Source organism: Etheostoma cragini, chromosome 23 (genome assembly GCF_013103735.1).
Source record: "Etheostoma cragini isolate CJK2018 chromosome 23, CSU_Ecrag_1.0, whole genome shotgun sequence".
NCBI lineage: Eukaryota > Metazoa > Chordata > Actinopteri > Perciformes > Percidae > Etheostoma > Etheostoma cragini.
In genome coordinates this window covers 8,750,025-8,771,167 of record NC_048429.1, presented here as the reverse complement: position 1 = coordinate 8,771,167, position 21,143 = coordinate 8,750,025, and the positions used below count along the sequence as shown (strand labels likewise).

Here is a 21,143-nt window from a genome sequence, read left to right as displayed (position 1 = left end):
CTTTCTGTAAAAGGTTCCTTGTCTTCACTGCTTTTCTTTTTGTGTGTGTGCAGGGAGTGAAGCCTGGCAGTTTTGACAAGGTAGCCATTCCTGAGGTGAAGGAAATTATCGATGGCTGCATCAGAACAAACAAGGATGAAAGGTGAGTCACAATCCCAGAGACTATTAAAGAGATACACGGCATTATTGTTGATATTTTGTAATACTTTTGAATTTATGGATGTTACATTGACTCTCTATCATAACTGTGTGAGATTTATAGACAGCATTTGCATTCAGTCTCTTGCTTTATTAAAACAGAATAGATCACAAATATCACCACCATACCCAGTAATATTTGATTGCAAAATCTCCCTCTCTCTAAATCCTGTTCTGAGTCACGGCTTCTTGCTCAGAAATCCGAAGTCCTCTGTTCCCTCTCTGCCCATGCTGTGGGCCTGCCAAAACATCAACGGTCCCTCCTGTCTACTGCTTAACAAACGAAACCAAAGCTAAACTTCTCTAAGCTAAACTTCTCCCTTGTACTCATTTTGTTCAAAGTCTTCGCAGTCTGAATAACGTGGTCTTTTAGCAAAGAAAAGTCATATGATTGGTTCTCTGTAATTCCTCATTTTTTAACACAATGTGGAATTTATGTGGAAGACTGTTGTAAACATGTTGGGATTCCCGACAGATAAATTGAATACCATGTTTGTCAGCTTACCAGATGGAGACCAGCTCACAAAGCATCCTGGTCTTGAACATTTTGATATCAAGAAGTATCAAGAAGTAAATCCTCTCTTACATACCTATTTGTTTCTCTTGATCATCTAGGTATGCCATAAAGATCCTGTTGAACCATGCATTCTTCCAGGAGGACACAGGGGTCAGGGTTGAACTGGCAGAAGAGGATGATGAGGAAATGATTGCTATCAAACTCTGGCTCAGAATAGAAGACGTCAAGAAGCTCAAAGGCAAGGAATACTTGTGTTTTTCATCTAGTTTAATCTAGTCTTTTCTAAATGGAAGAAATTGCAATGGGAATATGTTCTCTCATTCCTAAAGTGTTTGCCCAATAAACACATACTCTTGCCAGAAAGTATAAGCAGCTTTTCTTAGCCACTCAAAAATCACTATTTAGCTATTGAATATCAAAGCACTTATTTTAGTAAAGAACCAATAAAATTGTATTTACAACAAAGATTTGAATTACGCCTAAGAAAACAGAGGCAGCTGCCTGACCCACCATTTGTGAACTTGTTTACAGGCAAATACAAAGACAACGAAGCAATTGAGTTCTCCTTTGACCTAAACAAGGACGTCCCTGAAGATGTGGCCCAGGAAATGGTATGTACAATGCAGGGGAGGAACTGATGAATGCATAGACAGATGGTACAAGTAGTGGGAGGAAGGGAGGGTTTTAGGCAAGAAAAGAATTGACAGAAGGAAAACATATTGGATTGAAAGAACTTTATGGTAAACAGAGATGGTAAGGTATGGTTTATAATGTTACAAATCGAGGGGTTAGAAGTGGTTTGTTAAAAAGAGTAACTCTGTGACTTCACCTAACTCCCCAGGTTGAGTCTGGTTACGTTGCTGAGGGTGACCATAAGACCATGGCCAAGGCTATCAAGGACCGCGTGTCTCTGATCCAGCGGAAGAGGGAACAGAGGCAGCATGTACGAGAAGAACAGAAGAAGAGAAAATTGGAGACTGAACAACAGCTACAGCAGCAGCAGCAGCAACAGCAGCAGCAACAACAACAACAACAACAACAACAGCAACAACAGCAGCAACAAGAGGCACTCAAGCATTCACACACACAGGTTTGTTTAACAGTAGGGTAGCTAGCATAGGTTAATGTTTGCAAGACCAAAAAGTTGTTGTTTTTGGTAAATCAGTTTGTTAGTATCATGGTTACCTTTGTTGGTATTGCCGTGTACTGTATATTCAGTGCCATTTCCACCTGGCAGTCAGAGTCCACATGGTCTTCTTTCAGTTGCAGAATTTTGTATTTGTATGTGGACCACCTGGACTTTACCAGAGCTTATGTTTGTCCGTCTGCAGGCAGAGGCAGAGGAGATGGAAATGGAGCAACAGCAGCTTCACTATCAGCAGGCCGGCATCTCACACACATGTAAGACAAACTTTGAAGAAGATTTGAGTCAATGTTGTAGCGCTCGTCATCCTCACATTCTGCACAGATCTTAGATTATTTCCTGGGTATTCATATATATGATTCATTAAAGCATCTGTGAGGTATGATTGAAGATTACTTTGAGACATGATGGTCACAACTTCCAGCGCATCCATCTCTAAAGACATGTGACAAATGACTGCATATATCTACAAAAAAACAAACTCATGTATCATAGTATATAATATATAGTATCATATTGTCAATGTCTTTCTGTATTTAAGGAGTAGCCATTGATGAATTAATTTTCAAGTGTGGCACACAATTGACAGTCATCCTATTGTAAGGTGAAAACACACTGGCACTGACTATTGATTCTTCTTTCCTTTGAATTGTATACCACTGAAGTTGGTCATATGTCGTTGTTCCCTTTATAAACAACTTGAACTCCATTGTGCCCGATACATTTTATTTATGAACCCAGCAGAACAAGTACTATAAATGCAGTGCAAAATTCCTGCAGAGATATACAGATTATTCCCATGTTGATTTTGTTTACAATTATTTGATTGTGAGCTTCTGTTTAAATATGTAAATGAAGATGGAATTAATTAGAATGAGATGTATTAGAATAAGGATAGACGGGGGGGAGGTGACCTTCGTGATGTCTTAACACATCTCTTTCTGTCTCTCTATCTCAGCTGAAGGAGGTCTGGACAGCGGCCAGGGTTCCTCAGTTTTCTCCTTAGACTCCGCTCACCTGGGTCAAATGGCCATGTCGTACAGCTGCCCCCCTTCTTCCCACCCCTCTTCCCAGCCCCAGTCCCCCTACCCCTCCACCCCCTCTGCAAACCTGCAGCAGCACCCAGGCTACGCCCCGCCGCCGCAGCCAATGGTGAGTGGCGATTTCATCCAAATTAGACATAACGCATGTGTAGGATCCACTTGCACTTATGACATCATGCTTAACACACCTGTGAGTGGTGCTATGCACAATTCACAGCTGTGCTGAACATTTCTTGTCAGTTTGAAGTGAGCACTGCATTGTGTTTTGGAGTGGGAGTGAGTAGGATTCAAGTTTGCAGTGTTCGTTAGTAGGCTGGAAATTGCGGTTGTTTGTGAAACTAAATACACATGATGGGTTTTTATTGCAAGATGTTCACCTCTGACCTGAAGAAGAGGAGTACTAGAAGAAATTTGACTTCTTTGATTGCCTATCGAGGCTTTAACTTACAGAGAGAAAGCAACACATTCTGTCAGCCAATATTTAAGACTCTTAGTCAGTTAATAACACATTCTGATATTTATTCAGTTTGTTAGTCAGCTAAGTAGTCAGTGAACCACTTACTTTCATACTATGCCAGCTAACCATTCATTTTCTTTTGTATTTCATTGTAGACGTCTGCAGGTTACTCTCTTTAGTCTACTCGTTTTCATGCATCCCTCTTTCCCTCAGTCCTGACATTTTTTTCAGCCAGTTTCAATCCTCCTTGTTCTGTTGCTGCATCTGCTGTTTATTCATTCTTTTTGTTATGTTGTGTATTTCTTTGTTTTCATATTTTAAAACTTGATTCATATATTAGTAGTTGGTCTTGGAACTAGGACTTTGAAACACATCAACCCCCACGTTTTTCACTTTGCTCATGCTGAAGCATCATATTCACAGAATATAAGAAAGAATGACAATTAATTGTGATAAAATGCCAACATAGTAAACCATGGCACTTCCAGTTTTTTATGCATTTTTTTGCTCCTTAAATGTTACATTTCCTATTTCTAGAATATTGTAGTTTTTTTAATTAAGTGTGTTGTATATATTTTATCAGGTATCGGCAGAATGATGTAATTATCCACGCGGTAGGCTCAGCGTTTTCTAGATGTTTACTTTATTCAAAGAAAGAAAGAAAGAAAGAAAGAAAGAAAGAAAGAAAGAAATTTGTCATATGCCATTTTCTGAAACTGTTTTTTGAAAATGCACATTTTAGAGATATATTTGAAGATGAAACTCAACACACGTCATTGTTTAACTTACAATACATGACATTTATCTGGCACATCTCTTAAGGGACTTACAATAAGTATATTTAAACTTACATACGACTAAGAGCTACATGTCATTAAAAATGTCAAGTGCAATTCTCCCTAGCAGTTGACCTAAAGAAGTCTAGTACAATTGCTTAAAGTAATTGTTCTTTAGAAATTAGAAGTTTGTTTATTTTCCTGTCTATTTACTCTTATTGAATACCGATGTATTGAATATCCGCACAATGTTAAGCACAGTTCTCTCTTTATTTTAGCTTTCTTCACTCACTCAGGGGATGTTTGTTTTAACTATACTCATCAATTGTTGAGCTTTTAGCAGCAGATGAGTCAAATTCCTTGCTCAAGGGTGCCTTAATAAGTACTTACTAATGAGAACGCGAGTATTTCTTATGTAATTTCCCACCCTAGACTTTTCCATGTAGTAACCTTTTAGCTACAAATGTTCTTGTCGGAGTTCCAGTTTACCAGCACCTATAGTGCCGGATGTTGTTCAACTGGATGATCATTCAGTTTGTAGATGATTAATTGAATAATTTAATGATGGTTTGGGAGATTTCTCCAAAGGCTTATTTCCTCATCATCTGTAACTTCATTGTAAATGACCTACTGACAACCTGGTTTGTCTAATTTAATAACTACTTAATTGAATATCTTAAATAACCATTTTTTTCTCCTTTTATTTACCATAGAATGTTTTTTTATTTTATTTAATTCTTTTCAGTTTCTTTTGTCATTGTTTTATTTAATTTTATGTTATTACATTTATTCATATTTTTTGCTGTTGTTGTAATTTATTTGTGCTATTGTGCTCTTTCTGTTGTTATTCTTTCTTACCAGTATGATATAGGACATGTAAAGGTTTTGCTACAAATTTATTGTGAAGTGGTTACCGCTCCAAAGTAATTCATGCAATGATCTTCCCCTTACAGATTTAGTTTTTCTCTTTAATTGATTATTTAATAATACTTCAAGAAGTTTACGTTTTAAGTTTTATTTACGGAAAGTATTTCTTTTTCAGATCTTAGTATCAGTATGTACTTGGTAACTTTTTCATCATATTATTGATCTTGTCAGTGCATTCTTGACTTAACTTCACTTTTTTACTATGTGTGTCCTTTGGTTGTGTTTTAATTTTACTGCTGTTTTCTTTATTTAAGTCATTTTGTGTGTTTTAATTTCTTTGTGTTTGTTTTACATGTTGGTTCCACCCTCTTCTATCCCCCCTCCCCGGCCTACAGCCTGCGTTGTGCCGTCCTCGAAGTCGTAGCATGTCTATTTGCGTCCCCCCCTCCTCCTACTCCTTTTCCCATGCTCCTTCACCCCTGGCCATTCCTCCAAAGCAGCCCTCCACCCCTCCTCCAGACCTGTCCTCTTCATCCTCCTACACCACTACCTCCCCATGTATGCCTCTCGCAGCTGAGCGGGACGCATTTGCTGGGCGCCTCTCCAAGGCCCTGGAGACGGTCCTACCCCTTCACTCTGCCTCCTCTCTACCCAGTGCCAGGCAGCGGAGGGCCAGCCTACCTGCCCTGTTCTCTACCCCTGTAGGTTCACAGTCTTAAGCCCCAGAGACAACAGTGGTGGTGACATCCAGAAAGAACGGGAGAGAGAGAGAATGATTATGGACATGGGCCACACTGGTGTCTGAAAGTAGATAAAACAACTAATACATGTTTGTTGTTTTAAATTTACAGAAGAGTGCCCAGTGCCATTGTATATGGAAATCTGTGACAAAGCCAATGTACTATACAAATACCAGTAATTTGTTCGAACTGCTGGGTTACACACTGAATGAAAGCATTGTTAATAAAACAGCTTGCATTTTTCATGCAGTTTTTTGCCACAGCTTTGTACAACTAGCCTGAGAAAGAGGTAATCAACTACTTGGAATCATAAATTGTAATTTATTTGTTACTTCATAGAAAATGCAAGATAAAATGCACACTTGAAAAAAAAAGTCTTAAACTTGTTTAGTAATAATAATAATAATAATAAATTGAATTTGTATAGCGCTTAGCGTATAGTATTACCGCAGACTTCTCAGCCTCCTCTACTGAATATGGATATTTAGTAAAGAAGTATCTGTCTTTAACATGTTGATAAAATCTGCAAGTTGAGCTTACTATGGAGCAAAGATGTTTAAATTGTGTGGCCTGAGCAATACTGTACTTTGGTAACATTAAGTTAGTAAAATGCTACATCTACAGTATGTTCTTAATTGAAGGCATTTTAAGTGGCACCTTTATCTTGAGTAAGTAGATAAGTATGACCTCAGTGATCAAACTTAGTTTACTTTCAGACACTGCTGTGAGTCTGTCATTCTACACAATCGTCTCTCTTTCACTCTTTTTTTCTGCCCTCTGTTAGACCACCTTGTGTTCATATTGAATACAGAGTGACTGGCTTTATCTTTATCTTCATTCTGTGATTAAAATGTCTAATATCATGTTCATCCGGCAACAGGAAAACTGTTCATTTGACAGCTCACATTATTAAAGAGGTCATTCTACGTGCAAATTGTTGGCATTAGAAAGTTGCTGTATCCAATTAATCCAGGTTAATTGAGAATGAATGACATGGCTTTTTGATTTAGAGTTACAGAAGCTCAATTAAGGAGTTTTTTTGGGGCATTGTGTGCCCATATTAGATATATGATAGTGAGGGCGGAGAGAGATGGCGAATGAGATGCAACTAAAATTGTGTCTCATGAGGCAATGAAGCAATTGCTCTTATGCCACCAGGCTGCACTGTTTTCAGTGCTTTTACTTTACAAGTGAAGACATGCTAAACGTCAAGCCTGTCTAGATAGTTATAATGCCTGAACACAAAGTATTTCAGGCTGCATCCAACTCCTCATTAGGATATTGTCATAAGATTTACGTTATCTCTACTGTATATACTACGTCAAAGTGATGTAAACCAACGTCTTGAATTGATCATGTACATTTTTGTCTATCTCTAGTTAGAAGATAAATGTAGAAGCTCTGTGATAAAGGACAGTTTTCCTGAGTGCAGATGCCTCAGGATATTAGAAGACAAGCATTTGGCGTTTCTACTCTTTGTATTAAACTATATACTGCCCCACTGCATATCCACCTGTGAGCTCTTACAGATTCTCCTACTTTTACTGTCTTGTCTTTGTTTTCTGCTTTTCTTTGTGCTGTACCACTCTGCAACTTGGCCTGTCTGTTGTTTTACTGCAGCTTTTTGTTGTAACCTTACCTGTTCACTCCATCTCATCACTCCAATGTAAAGCTGTTAGATATATTCTGTCCTATCTTAACCATGTCATTTTGTTTCTAGTGTGGAGAGAGAATATACGTCTCTCTTTTTCTCTTGGTGTTGCTTTGAAATAACGTTCTTTAATACATTATTACTCCCATTCCATGTGGGCCTTTTGCTGTGGTTCTTTCGATCATTCTGTTTCTCATTCTTAAATCCATTGTATCTCATTGTCGCAGCAGCATTCAGTGCCTCACCCCTACAGTGGAGGAGGAAGCACAAGAGGAGGAGGAGCAAGAGGGAGCATCTCCCTACAAACTCCCCCAGACCCCCCAACTCTTTTCTTCCCCTCCATCCCTGAGCGCCCCATTTCCTTCTCGCCTCCTCCCACTGGGCCTCCAAAGGCCTACAACACCCAGAGACGCAAGAGCACGTCCATTCTCGAGGCCCATACCCGACACTTCCAGCCTGCCTACACCCGCTATGGGAGCAGCCTGCATCCATTTTCTGGGATGGAGGGTGTTGAGACCCCTTCTATCTTCATGGTAAATCCCAGTTTTGCAGCAGCTGCTCAAAGACTTGGTGTTGGGGAGGCGCTGCATCTCCCAGGACAATCTGACCCAAGTTTGTACAGCTACAAAGACCTGAGAGCAGAGCATGAGGAAGCAGTGAGGAGATTAAGTCTAAATCAAGCTGCCTTATTGGACCATTATGAAGCAATGGCATATGGAGGATACCCAATAACTGGACACCAGCTTGGCCACTTCAGTTTTCATCAGCAGAGGCAGGCTGCAGCTGCAGCTGCTGGTTTAGGTTTTGATCCTGTCCCTGCACCTCAAACTGGGTTCTTGCACGCACACGTCATGCAAAGAATGAGTGCACACAGCCCAATCCCTCAACCCATGAGTGTGCCAACTGGGGGCTCTTCTTCATCATCTGACGGATGCTATCCTCCACCACAGCATGCTTCCTCTTCCGCTTTCCCTCTTTCTGCGCCTCCAGTAATGGCTGAAGGAACACCATCAACAAGTGCTTTTGAGTTCCATTTAGCAGCAGCCGCTGCAGCTGCTGCTGGGGACCCAAGCCTCCTGGCATCCAGACTATACCGGGCCCGAAGGAGCTCCTTGGACCTCCCTCTAGAGGACAACACTGGAACTGGCTCAGGTGGTTCAGGCACGTACAGCCGTCTCCAGCCGGTGACTGAAGAGCTGTACGCATATCTCAGTCCCGAGCTGCCCTTACCTCCAGGAAGTCTTCTACTTCACCACATAGGTGTAGCCACAAAAGACAGAAGCCCAGAACCTAATAGTGACTCTATGGCCTCTTCTGACGCCGGAGAGTTCCTGTCACCTCCTCCGCCACCTCTCCTCCCTCCCTTTGACTCCTCAGCTGCTCAGACCATCCCTCACTCTTCTTCCGCTGCACTCTACGATTTATCTGGAGGGGTGTTCCCCATAGATCCCCAGGGACATCCACCCTCTAGGCAGAGCTTCCTCCCTGCCACTCCATCCACTGAGCTTGGTGGAGCCTCTTCAACCCAGCTGGAGTCTTTGATCCAGAATGCCTGGGCTCGGCATGGAGGGATGATACCAGCCCAACCCGATATGACATACCATGAATCTTTGCTGTCCATGCAGGCTGCTATCCCCTCTCTGGTACTGAGTTTAGACCTTAAAAACATCCATACTCCCCTGGGTCAATTACTTGTTGAAATTACATAAGTTGCTTTTTTTAGCAAAGATGTGCAACCAGCTGTTGAAATACTGTAATTGCAATATTATGGTATTCTGTACCTTATCTTTCTTGTTTGACTGCAAATTGCTGCGAAAACATCTTTAAGATTTTATATATATATTGTCATAGACCTGATTTTTCATGATCTTGTGCCCATAACGTCATGTACCGGTCTGTAACTATAAAAATGTTGTTAAGAGTAGATGGTGGTGGTGTTATCCATCAAGTAAAGGGAATTCTTCTATGAAAAGCAGCTGAATTCATTCATATTAGTAATTTGACCCAGAGGCCCTCAAACCAATCCCTGTTGTTTTTTACCCCGCCAACCCTGGAGCCCCAGCTGATGCTTACCTGTCATCATGTAGTCTTTGGTTGTGATTTTAATCCTCTCCATTCATATCAACACTACAGAGAGAGTCTCTTGGTCTGCCTTCCAAATGTCTTACATTGTTGGCTCCCTGATAATGTTGGCTTAAAGAAAAATCATTTGTAGAAAAGTCTTAGCTTTAGTCGGCACTACTTAAAGTAAGAATTCATAGAAGAGTGCACAACCCAGAGCACATTTGTGTACAACAAAGACCAGAAACATTTGATTTCAAATCAAACTCAGTATTTATTTTAAAAGCAACATACAGAAGGTAGCCTTTGAGACCAACTCTGGTGTACAAGCATTATAAGCAGTCTAAGCCCCCTTCCTTTTAGTGTTGATTTTTTTTATCTGATTGATTTATTGTCAGTAAGTAACATTTTGTCTGTATGTTCATATATTAATGTATATGAGACATGTGTGTTTGTGGGAGTATTCTGTACATATGGTATACTTACATTTTTTTTCATACAAATCCAAAGTCCATTTTGGTCCTCAGACAACCTTGAAAACCTTGAATGATAAGCATTGGATATCTAAAAACTTTATATTTTAGACATATATGAATCTAAAAATAATAATTGAAGTATGTGAAAGCTATGAGACTTTGTTGATTTGTATGGACAAACACACAGAAACATACAACAAAACCAAGGGGGCTCAGACAAACCTTGCAATGTAACCATGCAGATAGACATTTCATTTGTATATTTTAGATTCTTTCTGTTGTTTTGTGTTGTAATTGCTAAAGATCTGAACTTTAAGTCAGTTCTTTATTTTAGCATATTGTGTTGTCATTTCCTGTCTTGACTGGAAATCAACGTCCTACACAAGGTTCAAAAGTCACAATCCAAAATATTAAACCCTTAGAACGCTGATATTATCAGTGTCACTTTCTTTGTTTGTTTTCACTTCTGGTCACTGACCTTTCTTCTCATTCCTTTAATCTGTCATAACCTTTGTTTTTTTTGTTTCATGTTTTCTATTTTTCTATACATTTTATTTTATTAGATATCTGTGCTGTGAAATTCTTTATTGTCTTTACGTGACTGCCTATGATGTTAGGAAAAGGTAGGTAGCAGTGTGTCTGATGCAACATACTTGCGTAAGCTCCCACCACATTTTGTGAGGGTGGGCTTAGTGACAAGTAGAAAGTTGCGTACAGCCTTCTAAGGGTATAGTCAATAGAACGGGCCTGTAGTCCTGTGACTTATTCAAAGGACTCAGGAAAGAAAGATAACGCTTTGTTTGGCTTGATGCTTACTAGGAATGTAATAGGGTTGAACATCAATAATTCCTAAGTTTAACTCAACTGAAAATAGAGTAAAAACCTCCAACATTTTAAACCAATCAGAATCTCTTTTAATGGCTCTTTTCAAAATATTTTAACCCTACATATTTATAATACAACAAAAATGGGGTTTGATACAGTGTTACCTTAACTCCCAATATATATTTGACTTGGAAATGAATTTCTTTATTGATTGTGGAAACTTTCTGAACACAATTTTATCAGGCATGTGGCTACTTAACATGAGCAAATATTTGGAGGTACCATAAAATTGCCCACCACAATCATGACTGATATTTGATCATACCTTGTTCCATCATGCAATAGATCCAAAGGTGATACCTGTGTTAGGATGTTTTAGGAAAAACAGCAGTGTTTGGTGTCAGTATTCCAGCTTCTACCCTGTGCTTCATAGACTTATTATTACTACCAATCACTTAAAGTCTGACCTGCATGTGAAAAATACAAAAATCCCTGCACTTACACTGTGCGTAACCCCAGTGCTGTGCCTGTACTGTTATACATGCTACACTACACACTGTATTTGCATACAGTCGGTATTGGTGTGCATATATCTGTGGCCTTATAGATGAATGAACATATGTGTTGCATGTGTGCTTACACAAGAGAAAAATGTAGACTAAAGCTGATCACTTGAGAACAGCAGAAGTACCTTGTGTTTGCACTCATGTACTGCTTCTGGTCTACAAGCTACAGTACATACTGTACATGTTCTGATTATTTCTTGTTTTTCTTTCTCCTTGTTACCAATCTCTTTTGATTTCTCATCCCTATCCTCCACCCTTTTATATCTTACAACATCTCTTCCTTTCTGTCAATCTTTCTTTAAATCTGTTCCACAGCAGCAGGTTCAGGCTCCCCCCTGCCAGTCCACTCCGGGACCCCCTCTGGTCCCTGTCAACAACCAGCCAGCTCCTCCTGGGACCCCCCAACAAGTAAGGCAACAAGAAAAACAATTAAAGCAACCTGAAAAGTCACTCTGCATCCAAAATGTCTCTTCGCTTTTCTCATTTCATCACTTTTCTCCCATTTTTAATACCACATGCCCTTGATGTCCAAACCCCATTAAGATACAATACAAAAATAACTCCAGCCTATTTTTTTGCTTATACAGCAATAACTCATATGTCGGTTTTCTCTTTGAAGTTCTTGCCTTTGCTTCAAGGTAACCCCTCCTACAGAGCTGGCACTTTGCCTGCAGTAATACCACAGTGTTTCTGAAGAACTGTGTTTTCCCCCAGCATAAACCACTGCGATGAACTAATTGCAGCCCTAAACTGATTTGATTGAGCATGAAATTGGATGTTAATCAGAGATTAAATGTTTCTTGTCAGAAAAAGATGGAAAGTTTCCTTTTGTGAGCAACAAAACAGCCATTTCCCCATAATTACCGGTGCATTCACCACAATTACGTAACCGTTGCATTCCAAACCTTGATAATGCTTTTGCCTTTTAAAAAATGTTTTTTGTTGTAATATTTGTTAACAACCTATCAGGAAAATGACAATACATGAGATAATATCTACCAAATTTAATGAAAAAAAATAGATTGCCCTAGCTGGCATTTCCCATCTAATGTTGGTTTGTCATTACTCATAACTTGAGTTTGTACAGATCATTGTAAGCGTGACAGAATTGGGAACTGCAATAGCAAAAAAAACGTTATCAAACCTAAAAATGATATTGTATGCATTTCTCTCCTCTTTCACTACTCTTTCTATTTCATACTCTTTCTTTTTCTCTCCAGGTTGTTTCATCCACTCACAATATTACATCAGTTCAGAGCCCCACACACACCTCTCTGCCGCAGGCGTTACCACAGGTACGTAAAGTAGCACCACTAATTGAAATATATATAACACAATACTTCATAAGCACATCTCTACTGCCCATAAGCCGGTGCTGGTCAACTCTGTTAATGTTGTTTTCCCATACACTCCGCTGTAGATTGATTCATACATGGAAACGCAGACACACATGGACATACACACAGCAGTGGCGTAGGCAGAAATATTATTTTGGGCAGAGAAGCATTGTTTAAGAGCATCATGAAAGATATAATGAAAAGTGGCCAACAAGGCACCAAATCTTAGACCGTGTGACACGATATAAAACCAACAACTAAAAACTACGTCACTCACAGATAAGTTATCTTCTTATTTAATGTGGGAAAAACACAAACGCAGCTAGAAGCCATCATCAGTGTTCATGATTTCTTACTAAATAGGAGGGTTATTAGGTTACTTAAATAATAATGCAAAAAGCCTGAAACACGTTTTACTTAACGTTGCCTCTGTAAGGGCCAGCACTCAAACAAACTCTTCTCTCGCTGATGGGTTGTCATCTTTTTCTGGGGAAATGTCTGCACAAAATTTGTTTTGCAAAAAAGCTTGTCCTTATTTACACTGGATTCCATCCAAGAAAACGGTCCGTACTACTTTAAAGAGAAGCCATTGTTGTAACTTTTAACAGTATATTGCTTAACACGTCCATGGTACGTCATCTAAAAGGCTAGCTAGCTAAGGTTAGCTGCTGAAGTCTCCCTGCTACCATAGCAACCACCTACGTTCTTCCTTCAGGCTTCCTAATTGTTTGATCCTTCTTCTGTAGTTCAAAAAGTTTTGTTATAATAAGAAGAGAAGACAAATTAAACACACACAAGTAGTTATGTTACTATTTTCCTTTCCTTTTCTTTTTTATATTTCAATATTGTTCATACATTTCAAAACCTATTAAACCTAAAACCTATTTTGGTCAAACTTGCCGGCACAGGTCACTGCCGCCCTGGCCCATTACTGAGTACGACACACACACACACACACACACACACACACTCTTGCTTGTCAATTTTATTCTTGGCTTATGTGGTATTATTGCATGTTTTGCTTGCTTTTTTTTTTAAAGTTTTGTTGGCTCAGATTGTTTTTTCTATTTTTCTTTCCACTCTGGCTTGCTCATTGACATGCTGCCTACACATATTACCGGGTTTGTTTTTATGTGTTCATACATACCTACTTGTCTGTCTGTCCACATGTATGTGTGCTTGTGAATGTGTTTGTTTAGTTTTTTGACCTCAGTCCATCTCCCAGTATAGAACATCTTTATTTCCTTTACCAATCTGCTCAGCTAGCTCTGGTTCAGGTACCATTATGTATGGCAGTGTTTGTGTATATACTGGATGTACTGTAGGTGCCCTTGTGTGTCCATAAGTGATTGTGCAATCTATGTAATTTGGTCAGTGAATCTGTTTGACATCTCCTCTTCTTTTTCTGCTATTTGAATATAACTCAGTTTTTTGTTGATGCCGATCATTAATAGTTCTCCGTTGTTTACCCCAGATGCTCCTACTAAACATCTGATCAAACACATGAGTACATTTTTAGGAAATTAAGATGGGTAATGTTTCCTGATTTAGAACTGATAAAGAGGTTACTATTGGTAACAGTGGGCAGTGAATAATCTAGAAGGGGTAGATGGGTATATGGCCAGACAGGTCCCCACAAAAGACTGCTTGTAGTTGAGGGAATCTGCTGAACAGGTAGCTGTTGAGCTGACAGACAGGAGGTCAGGGGAGCAGCTAGGTGCTGTCCAGGACTTTTTCCCTTCCAACTAGAAAACTGGCAGCTTTGGCCTCCTCAGTCTTTCTAGCCATCATTGCAAAATAGTGGAACAAAGTCATATCAGTCTCTGGCTTCCCTCCAGGTAAAGAAACATCCTGACTTGGACGAGCAGGCAAAGGGGCAGGCTGGGTGATGGACAAAAAAACAGTAGTCAAAATAGTATCAGACCGAGCTTCGGGCAGGCTCGTGGGTGCTAGCTGGCTCTGAGGTATGCCGGGAATCTGAAGAGGAGCATTGGGAGAGCTTACAGACTCGGAAGAACATAACCCCTTAGTAGATGAATGAGCTTGAGGGGAAAGGAAGCGTTTATCCCAGTCAGGAATAAAGTCATTAAACCAGGGCTTTTCTGACACCTTATCTTGAGCAAACAACAAGATTGCCTTCCTCTGGCAATCACTGCCAGACTCATTCCACATGGTCTTCAGCTCAATCAGGTCACAAACTAACTCACATAGTTCATCTGACTCTGACTCAAGACTCTGCCTCTCCTCCAGGTTGATAAACGCCATGAGTTGGTGAAGCAGGCAAACTGGGAGAGTCATTGAGATGATCTTGATGAAAACACTCTAGCTTCCTTTTAATTTCCTCCAGGCAGGGAACAAAATGACTCTCCCATGGTCTCTCTTTAAACCACAGCTGCTGTGTAGCGATATGTTCCAGAATAGGAGAAAGCTGGGTTGGTCTGGAGTTTACCACTTAAGTCACAGTCTGGTTTACCTCCGAGACCTTCTTCTCAAACAGACGACTCTTGGCTGGGTCCATGATGGTCAGATCATTCTGTCAGGGTTACAGAGGAATATGAGGACCCAAAAGCAGAGATAGGCAAGAGAAGTTTGAATACGAGGATTTATTAGCAAAAGAGTCCAAACCAATGCAGGGATCTAAAATGAAACAATAACAAATGAAAAGGAAAAAACAAAGTCTAAAAATCCAACAAGTCAAAATCCAAAACGTCCAAAAGAGTAAGAATACTGAGAACACTAACAGGAACAAGAGACAAACCAACACACCAAACGCACACAAAACACTTCAGTGATCTGACAAAGGACAAGGGGAACACAATGACTTAATACACTGGGTAATGAGACAACGATGGGGAAGGTGACACAAGGGCAGGAGAACAAGTAGAAGATATCAGGGAATCACAAGGGCGGGCAGACACGGGGAGTAAAATTAAAGGCAAGACGGCAAAGAAAACTAGAGTATTAAAATAAAACAGACAACAGAACAGACACTCACAAGAGACCACAGGAAAGAAAATATAACAAGAGAGCGACCAAGGACTAAGACATGAAGCATAACATGAACAGGATGAAACAGAACAAATGCAAAACCAAAAAATAACACAATCACAAAGACAAAATGCAGAACAAAAATACCACAACCATCAAATGAAGAAAGAAAAGAAATATTTTTCTTGTTAAGATTCTTGCCACAAGAGGATTAATAGGTAGGTTGACAAATACTGATGCCTACAGTATACTGCAAATTGAGCAACACAGTGTGCAAATTATTTTACCGTCTTCAGTTGTAGACATGCATTTATCACATGAATAATAACATTTAAGTGTACATCAGAATGTTTAAGTTCATTTTACAGCTGAATTTAATTGTAAAGAACAATTCACAATGACATGATGTACCAAGCATGTAAAGATGGACAACTTCAAGTAACATTAAGTTAATCAGCTTGACTGCCTTGTTGGTTATGCACTTTTATTTTTACCCTAAGATCTTTGTGTGCATCTTTGTTTCAAACCTTTAAGAAACATTGCCTTTTGCAAATGTTTTATGACATTTCACATTTTTGTTGGACACACGCAATGCCTGTACAGTCAATGTAGCATAGCTCCTTGATTCACTTTTAAAGTCTACGCGTAAGAAAACATAGGTAGGTCTTTAGTCCTGTGTCTTCATTTTAATATCGGGTTAAGAGTGTTGCCCTGTCTACGTTGTACAAAGAATTTGCTTGTTCTTCCACTTCCTGTAAAGCCGCACTGTACTAAGTTGTTTGTGGCTGCATGATCTTACAGTTGTGTGTGTTTACACAATCGTCCTGTCACAGAGTTTGTTGTTTAATTTGAGATTTTGTCACTAATAGTGTTGATCAATGTTCCAGTTGTCTTGCTCGGAAAGTTGTTTGTTGAGGGTCAGTAATGAGTCAGGGAACTATGGATGTTTAGTTAAACTAAAGACCAGCTTTAGTTCACTGTTCCATTACCAAGGTGATTGATGCTAAATCTGTCTGTGCTCATCACATCTTATCACTTGACGGGTTTATCACCTTCCTCATCCTCCCTATGACGTTGCTCCCACCCTTTTCCTCCTGCTCTGCCTTATCTGCCTTCTTTTTTTCTCCCTGTTTTTTTTCCTTTCTGCCTCCTGCCTTCTTCCTTCTGGCCCTTCTTCCTCTCCTCAGCCCAGTGTAACTCCGTCTACCGTTTCCTTGGTGACCCTGCCCTCTCCGTCGCTGTCCCTCCCTGTTACCATGCCATCTGCAGCAGTGGCTTCCCCTCCCTCTCCTCTGCCCCACCCTCTTGGGGTAGTGCCTACTATTGTTTCCCCTCCTACTCCTCCTCCTCCTGTGCCCACACCTGTGCCCCAGCGATTGGCCCCGGTGGTTCCAATCATCAGTGTAGTCACCGCCCCGCCTGATACTCCCATGGAAACCCCTCCCCAGGTACTGGTTATTGACAGTCAGACCCACCACAGGGATGTCTTGTCCCCTGTTACTGTGCAAAGTAGAGCCTTGGAGTATGAGTTAGGCATTTTAACATTGTTCTTTATGAAATTCCTACTTGTCCATGTACATTTTTGTATTCTTATGCTGAAACCCTTTTTCCTGTGAGGTTTGCTCATAAGAGTGTACCAATTCACCATCTCTCTTCATTGCACAAACTTGTGGTAAATCGCTCGTTTTAGCCTGATAAATGCCACCTGTTCATGAGGTGCACATATGTGGGAAGGTTTCATTCCCCAAAATGTTACCCAAGAGTAAAGAGAATAATTTTACACTAGCTTGTAGCTTCAAGCCTTGTGGTCACAAACAAATGTAGCAGTTTCTATAGTGGTATTAGAAGACACGAAACAAATAAATATTATTGGTACACCTGTCAACCATATGTCACCAGCGGAGTTCCATACTGTGGCTGGGACAGGCAGAGGAATTGCATGAGAAAATAATATAGGCTACAATAGGTGATGTTATCCTGTTGATACAACAGAGGATGATACAGGACAAAGACCTACATTAAGACCATGAAGCAGTTGTTGGAGAATCTTTCTTCCTAACCACAGAATTGTTTATTTGAATGACAGCTGTATTAGAGCTACATTCTGAACAACAATTTTTATCAGTTGATGTCTAAATTGTTGGGTATTTTACTTTAGTTTTGATCCATATTTGGAGCCATATGTTTAGTGGGGCTGTCTAAATTTGCATTTAAAGTACGTGATTTGCTAATTAATTATGGCAATGTTAAAGGATTGGAGTCTCATTTTATGATATCCATGAGGATTTGATGATGATATGTTGGTTTGCAGTTTATCTACATAGAATAACCAGTTTGGTGGGGCTTGGTTTGAGTGTAGCAACACCCACAATCAATAATTGTTGGAAAGGATTCCTGGGTTGTTGGTGTGATGTCACGAAGCCATCTGTAAAATAAAAGGCAAGAGACTAATTTGATGGTTACGGTAATTGTTCTGCATATAAATGATGTCTAATAGTATTGATGAATTACTGTCTGCAGATACTGTCTGAACTCTGTTCTAACTTTTACCATTTGTTTCTAATTTCTAGACCTTGATTATGAGACAGGGTTGCATGTGTTATTTGAAATACTGTATGCACATAATGAAGCTCTAGTTTTAGCTGTTCTGATGTGTTCTCATGACTGGCCTATGTAGTTTAATAAGAATAAGTCCTTGGTACTCTCAAATCATGATGACACTGCTTATATTTCATGCTTTTCTGCTGTTTTATTTTCTCCCTTCAAAATGTCTCTTGTGTTGATGGCGATGATATTGAGTTGAGTGTGTATGTGCATTTTTGTGTGTGTGTGTGTGCGTGTGTGTGTGTGTGTGTGTGTGTGCGTGTGTGTTTTTCTGCCTCTCAGTCTTCAGAGCTGTCCCAGTCCCAACTTCAGCCACCTCAAGTTCTCTCATCCATAGAGAGGTAATAAATTCATGCAGCACACACACACACACACGCACACACTGTGTACATTTTTTTGATCACATTTCATCTTTGTTATGCTATCTCTCACTCTGTTCCTATTTACCGCTTTTTCTTTAATTACATTTGGCCTATGTTTCTCGTCTCTGCGTCAGTGGCCACTCTGAGACTTCAGGTCTCAGTGATGGCAACGAGGGAGGAGGAGGGCGCCATGAAGGGCGCTCCACCAAGCGACATCAGAGACGTTCTGTGCGTAGTCGATCACGCCATGAGAAGATCTCCAAGGCGAAACTCAATGTCCTCAATGTAATACCACATCCCATAAATCTCATAATAAATCCCTAAATCCTGTTTTGTACTGTACCACTCTTGGTATTTATGGGTTCTTGTTAAATGCAATAAAAGTAATGAGAAATACATACCTTTTTTCTAATTGTATTTTTCTTTCTATGTGTATTTGTTTATTTTTTGTATTTTGTGTGTGTAGATCTCCAACCGAGGAGATAGGGTAGCAGAATGTCAGCTGGAGACCCACAACAGGAAGATGGTGACTTTCAGGTTTGACCTGGATGGAGACAACCCTGAGGAGATCGCCCAGATTATGGTACACACACTGTTTCTATTTACATTTTCTCCAGTGCATGCTATCTGCTCTTTGTCACCCAAAACCATGCAAGTACACGTAAAATAGGAGGCAAAATTATAACTCAGTGGCAATGTGCTTGCATAGAAAGTATAAATCAGGCTTTGTTTTTTTTGTCTTACAAACACACATACACATATACACACATCTTAATCTGAATTTTTATACTCCAGGTCCAGAGCGAGTTCATCCTGGAGAGTGAGAGGGAATCATTCATTGAGCAAGTCAGAGATGTGATAGAGAACGCAGATGAGAAGCGTCTGGAGAGAGACACAAACAGCCAGGTAAATGTAACACTCTTTCTTTTCTTTTGTCTCTTTTTTTTTTTTTAGGGGTTGCTGGTAATGATTTTTGATAAACAAAATGTCAGAGTAACTGCTCATATACACACTGTACAGTGTATCACCTTTATTTCTTTACAACATTTATCTTTCATTGTTTGTCATGCGTTGTTGTGTTGATCTACAGATGGCAGGTGATATGGTGCAGCAGAATCCTGTTATATCGGTCCCCATGCCAGGTAAACATAACACGATAAAAAACCTTAAAATAACAACAGGTACCAGTTTGATTTCCAGTGAAGCAACAGGGTGGCACAGGCAACTGCAACAGCTTACTTTAAGCATTTGTGTCAGCAAGTCTCTTTCCCCTGATTGTCCTTGAGCACAGCACTGGCTTCGCACCAAATCTCTCTCGTCTCAAGATATCTGAATGAAATTGGGTTCCATAGACACCCACAAGTCTTCCCTTTGAAGACATGCCCACTTTATGCTAATACCATACAGTTTGGGATAACACTTGAATTTTGTATACACAAAGCCTCCTGTTGCTTTTTGCAGGTGAACTTTAGTGTAGAATGGCAGTTTGCAGTTTATTCTCTCAGGGATTAACAAATAACAAGGCTATGTATTGACATTCATCCCCTCCCAGATATTGCTCCCAGCGCAACAGCACAAGTGGTGCATTCAGCAGGTCGGAGGTTCATCGTTTGCCCCGTACCTGAAGCCAGGCTAAAGGAACAAATGTATCCCACCTCTCCTTCTCCTGCCCGGGCACATCCTGTTGAAAAAGGTAAGCACTGTGTGCATATGGTCTTTGAAAGTCAGCAATCAGTTCACTTTTTTTTTTCATATGAAATTGGTGATAAAAAATGTGCAACATTTTGATGAGATGTTATAATAATGATGGCCAAAAAATAATACAAAATTAAGACCCAGATTGTTAAAAAGCAGTTTTTCTTCAATTTTACTTTGTCACACACTCATCAGATTACGATATGTAATGCTTTCAAAGTAAATGTTCTGTCCAAATGCAGTAACACTCTGGCATTTATTTAATTTGATGCAACATGATCTTTTACTAGAACATTGGAATATAAATAGCTGTATCCTTCATTTCAGTTATTGTGTCTATAGGAATATATCAAAAATACCTTTTACGTACTGTTCATATATTACAGCAATTTTTAAAATAAAAAATCTAAAGCAGTGGTTCAAAAACCTTTTCTTCATCTTAGTCTTTCCTAATGGTATATTTTGTTACTGGAGAGAGAGGACTGTCACAAATCAAATCAGGACCAATAGACTCAAATTAGCCAAACTTAAGTGGTTAACCATTTTACCACTCCACACTCTGAACTTAATAAATTCCTGTCCAAACCTGTCCATCTGTGAGACAGTAATAACAAAACACTTCTAAACACACAACTGTGCAAGACAGCCTTCTTTGTAACCCCAAAAAAGCCTTTTAAGAGTTATCCCCCGATTTAGTATTGCACTCCTAAAACATTGTTGGAGTGGATCTTAACCCCCTTAACCACCTCTTTTGAAAGTTACCCTCTTGGACATACAGTATGGCCTGTCCTACAGTGTATATAGGAAAATGACCCCCAATTTAAATCTCTAAGTCA

The 21,143-nt window shown here is 39.7% G+C and overlaps 1 protein-coding gene across 1 annotated transcript in view; it reads left to right on the top strand.

The window, feature by feature from the left end:
• Positions 1-21,143, top strand: part of wnk1b (WNK lysine deficient protein kinase 1b) — an 85,424-nt gene that overhangs the window by 51,112 nt on the left and 13,169 nt on the right. Inside the window, exons 6-22 of the mRNA XM_034863815.1 lie at positions 54-142; positions 814-953; positions 1,247-1,326; positions 1,557-1,805; positions 2,047-2,116; positions 2,818-3,011; positions 5,398-5,703; positions 7,621-9,036; positions 11,637-11,729; positions 12,542-12,616; positions 16,834-17,094; positions 18,533-18,591; positions 18,747-18,897; positions 19,079-19,195; positions 19,408-19,518; positions 19,703-19,754; positions 20,165-20,305. Of these exons, the coding sequence (XP_034719706.1) occupies positions 54-142; positions 814-953; positions 1,247-1,326; positions 1,557-1,805; positions 2,047-2,116; positions 2,818-3,011; positions 5,398-5,703; positions 7,621-9,036; positions 11,637-11,729; positions 12,542-12,616; positions 16,834-17,094; positions 18,533-18,591; positions 18,747-18,897; positions 19,079-19,195; positions 19,408-19,518; positions 19,703-19,754; positions 20,165-20,305 (3,604 nt within the window). The remainder of the gene's footprint in view (positions 1-53; positions 143-813; positions 954-1,246; positions 1,327-1,556; positions 1,806-2,046; positions 2,117-2,817; positions 3,012-5,397; positions 5,704-7,620; positions 9,037-11,636; positions 11,730-12,541; positions 12,617-16,833; positions 17,095-18,532; positions 18,592-18,746; positions 18,898-19,078; positions 19,196-19,407; positions 19,519-19,702; positions 19,755-20,164; positions 20,306-21,143) is intronic.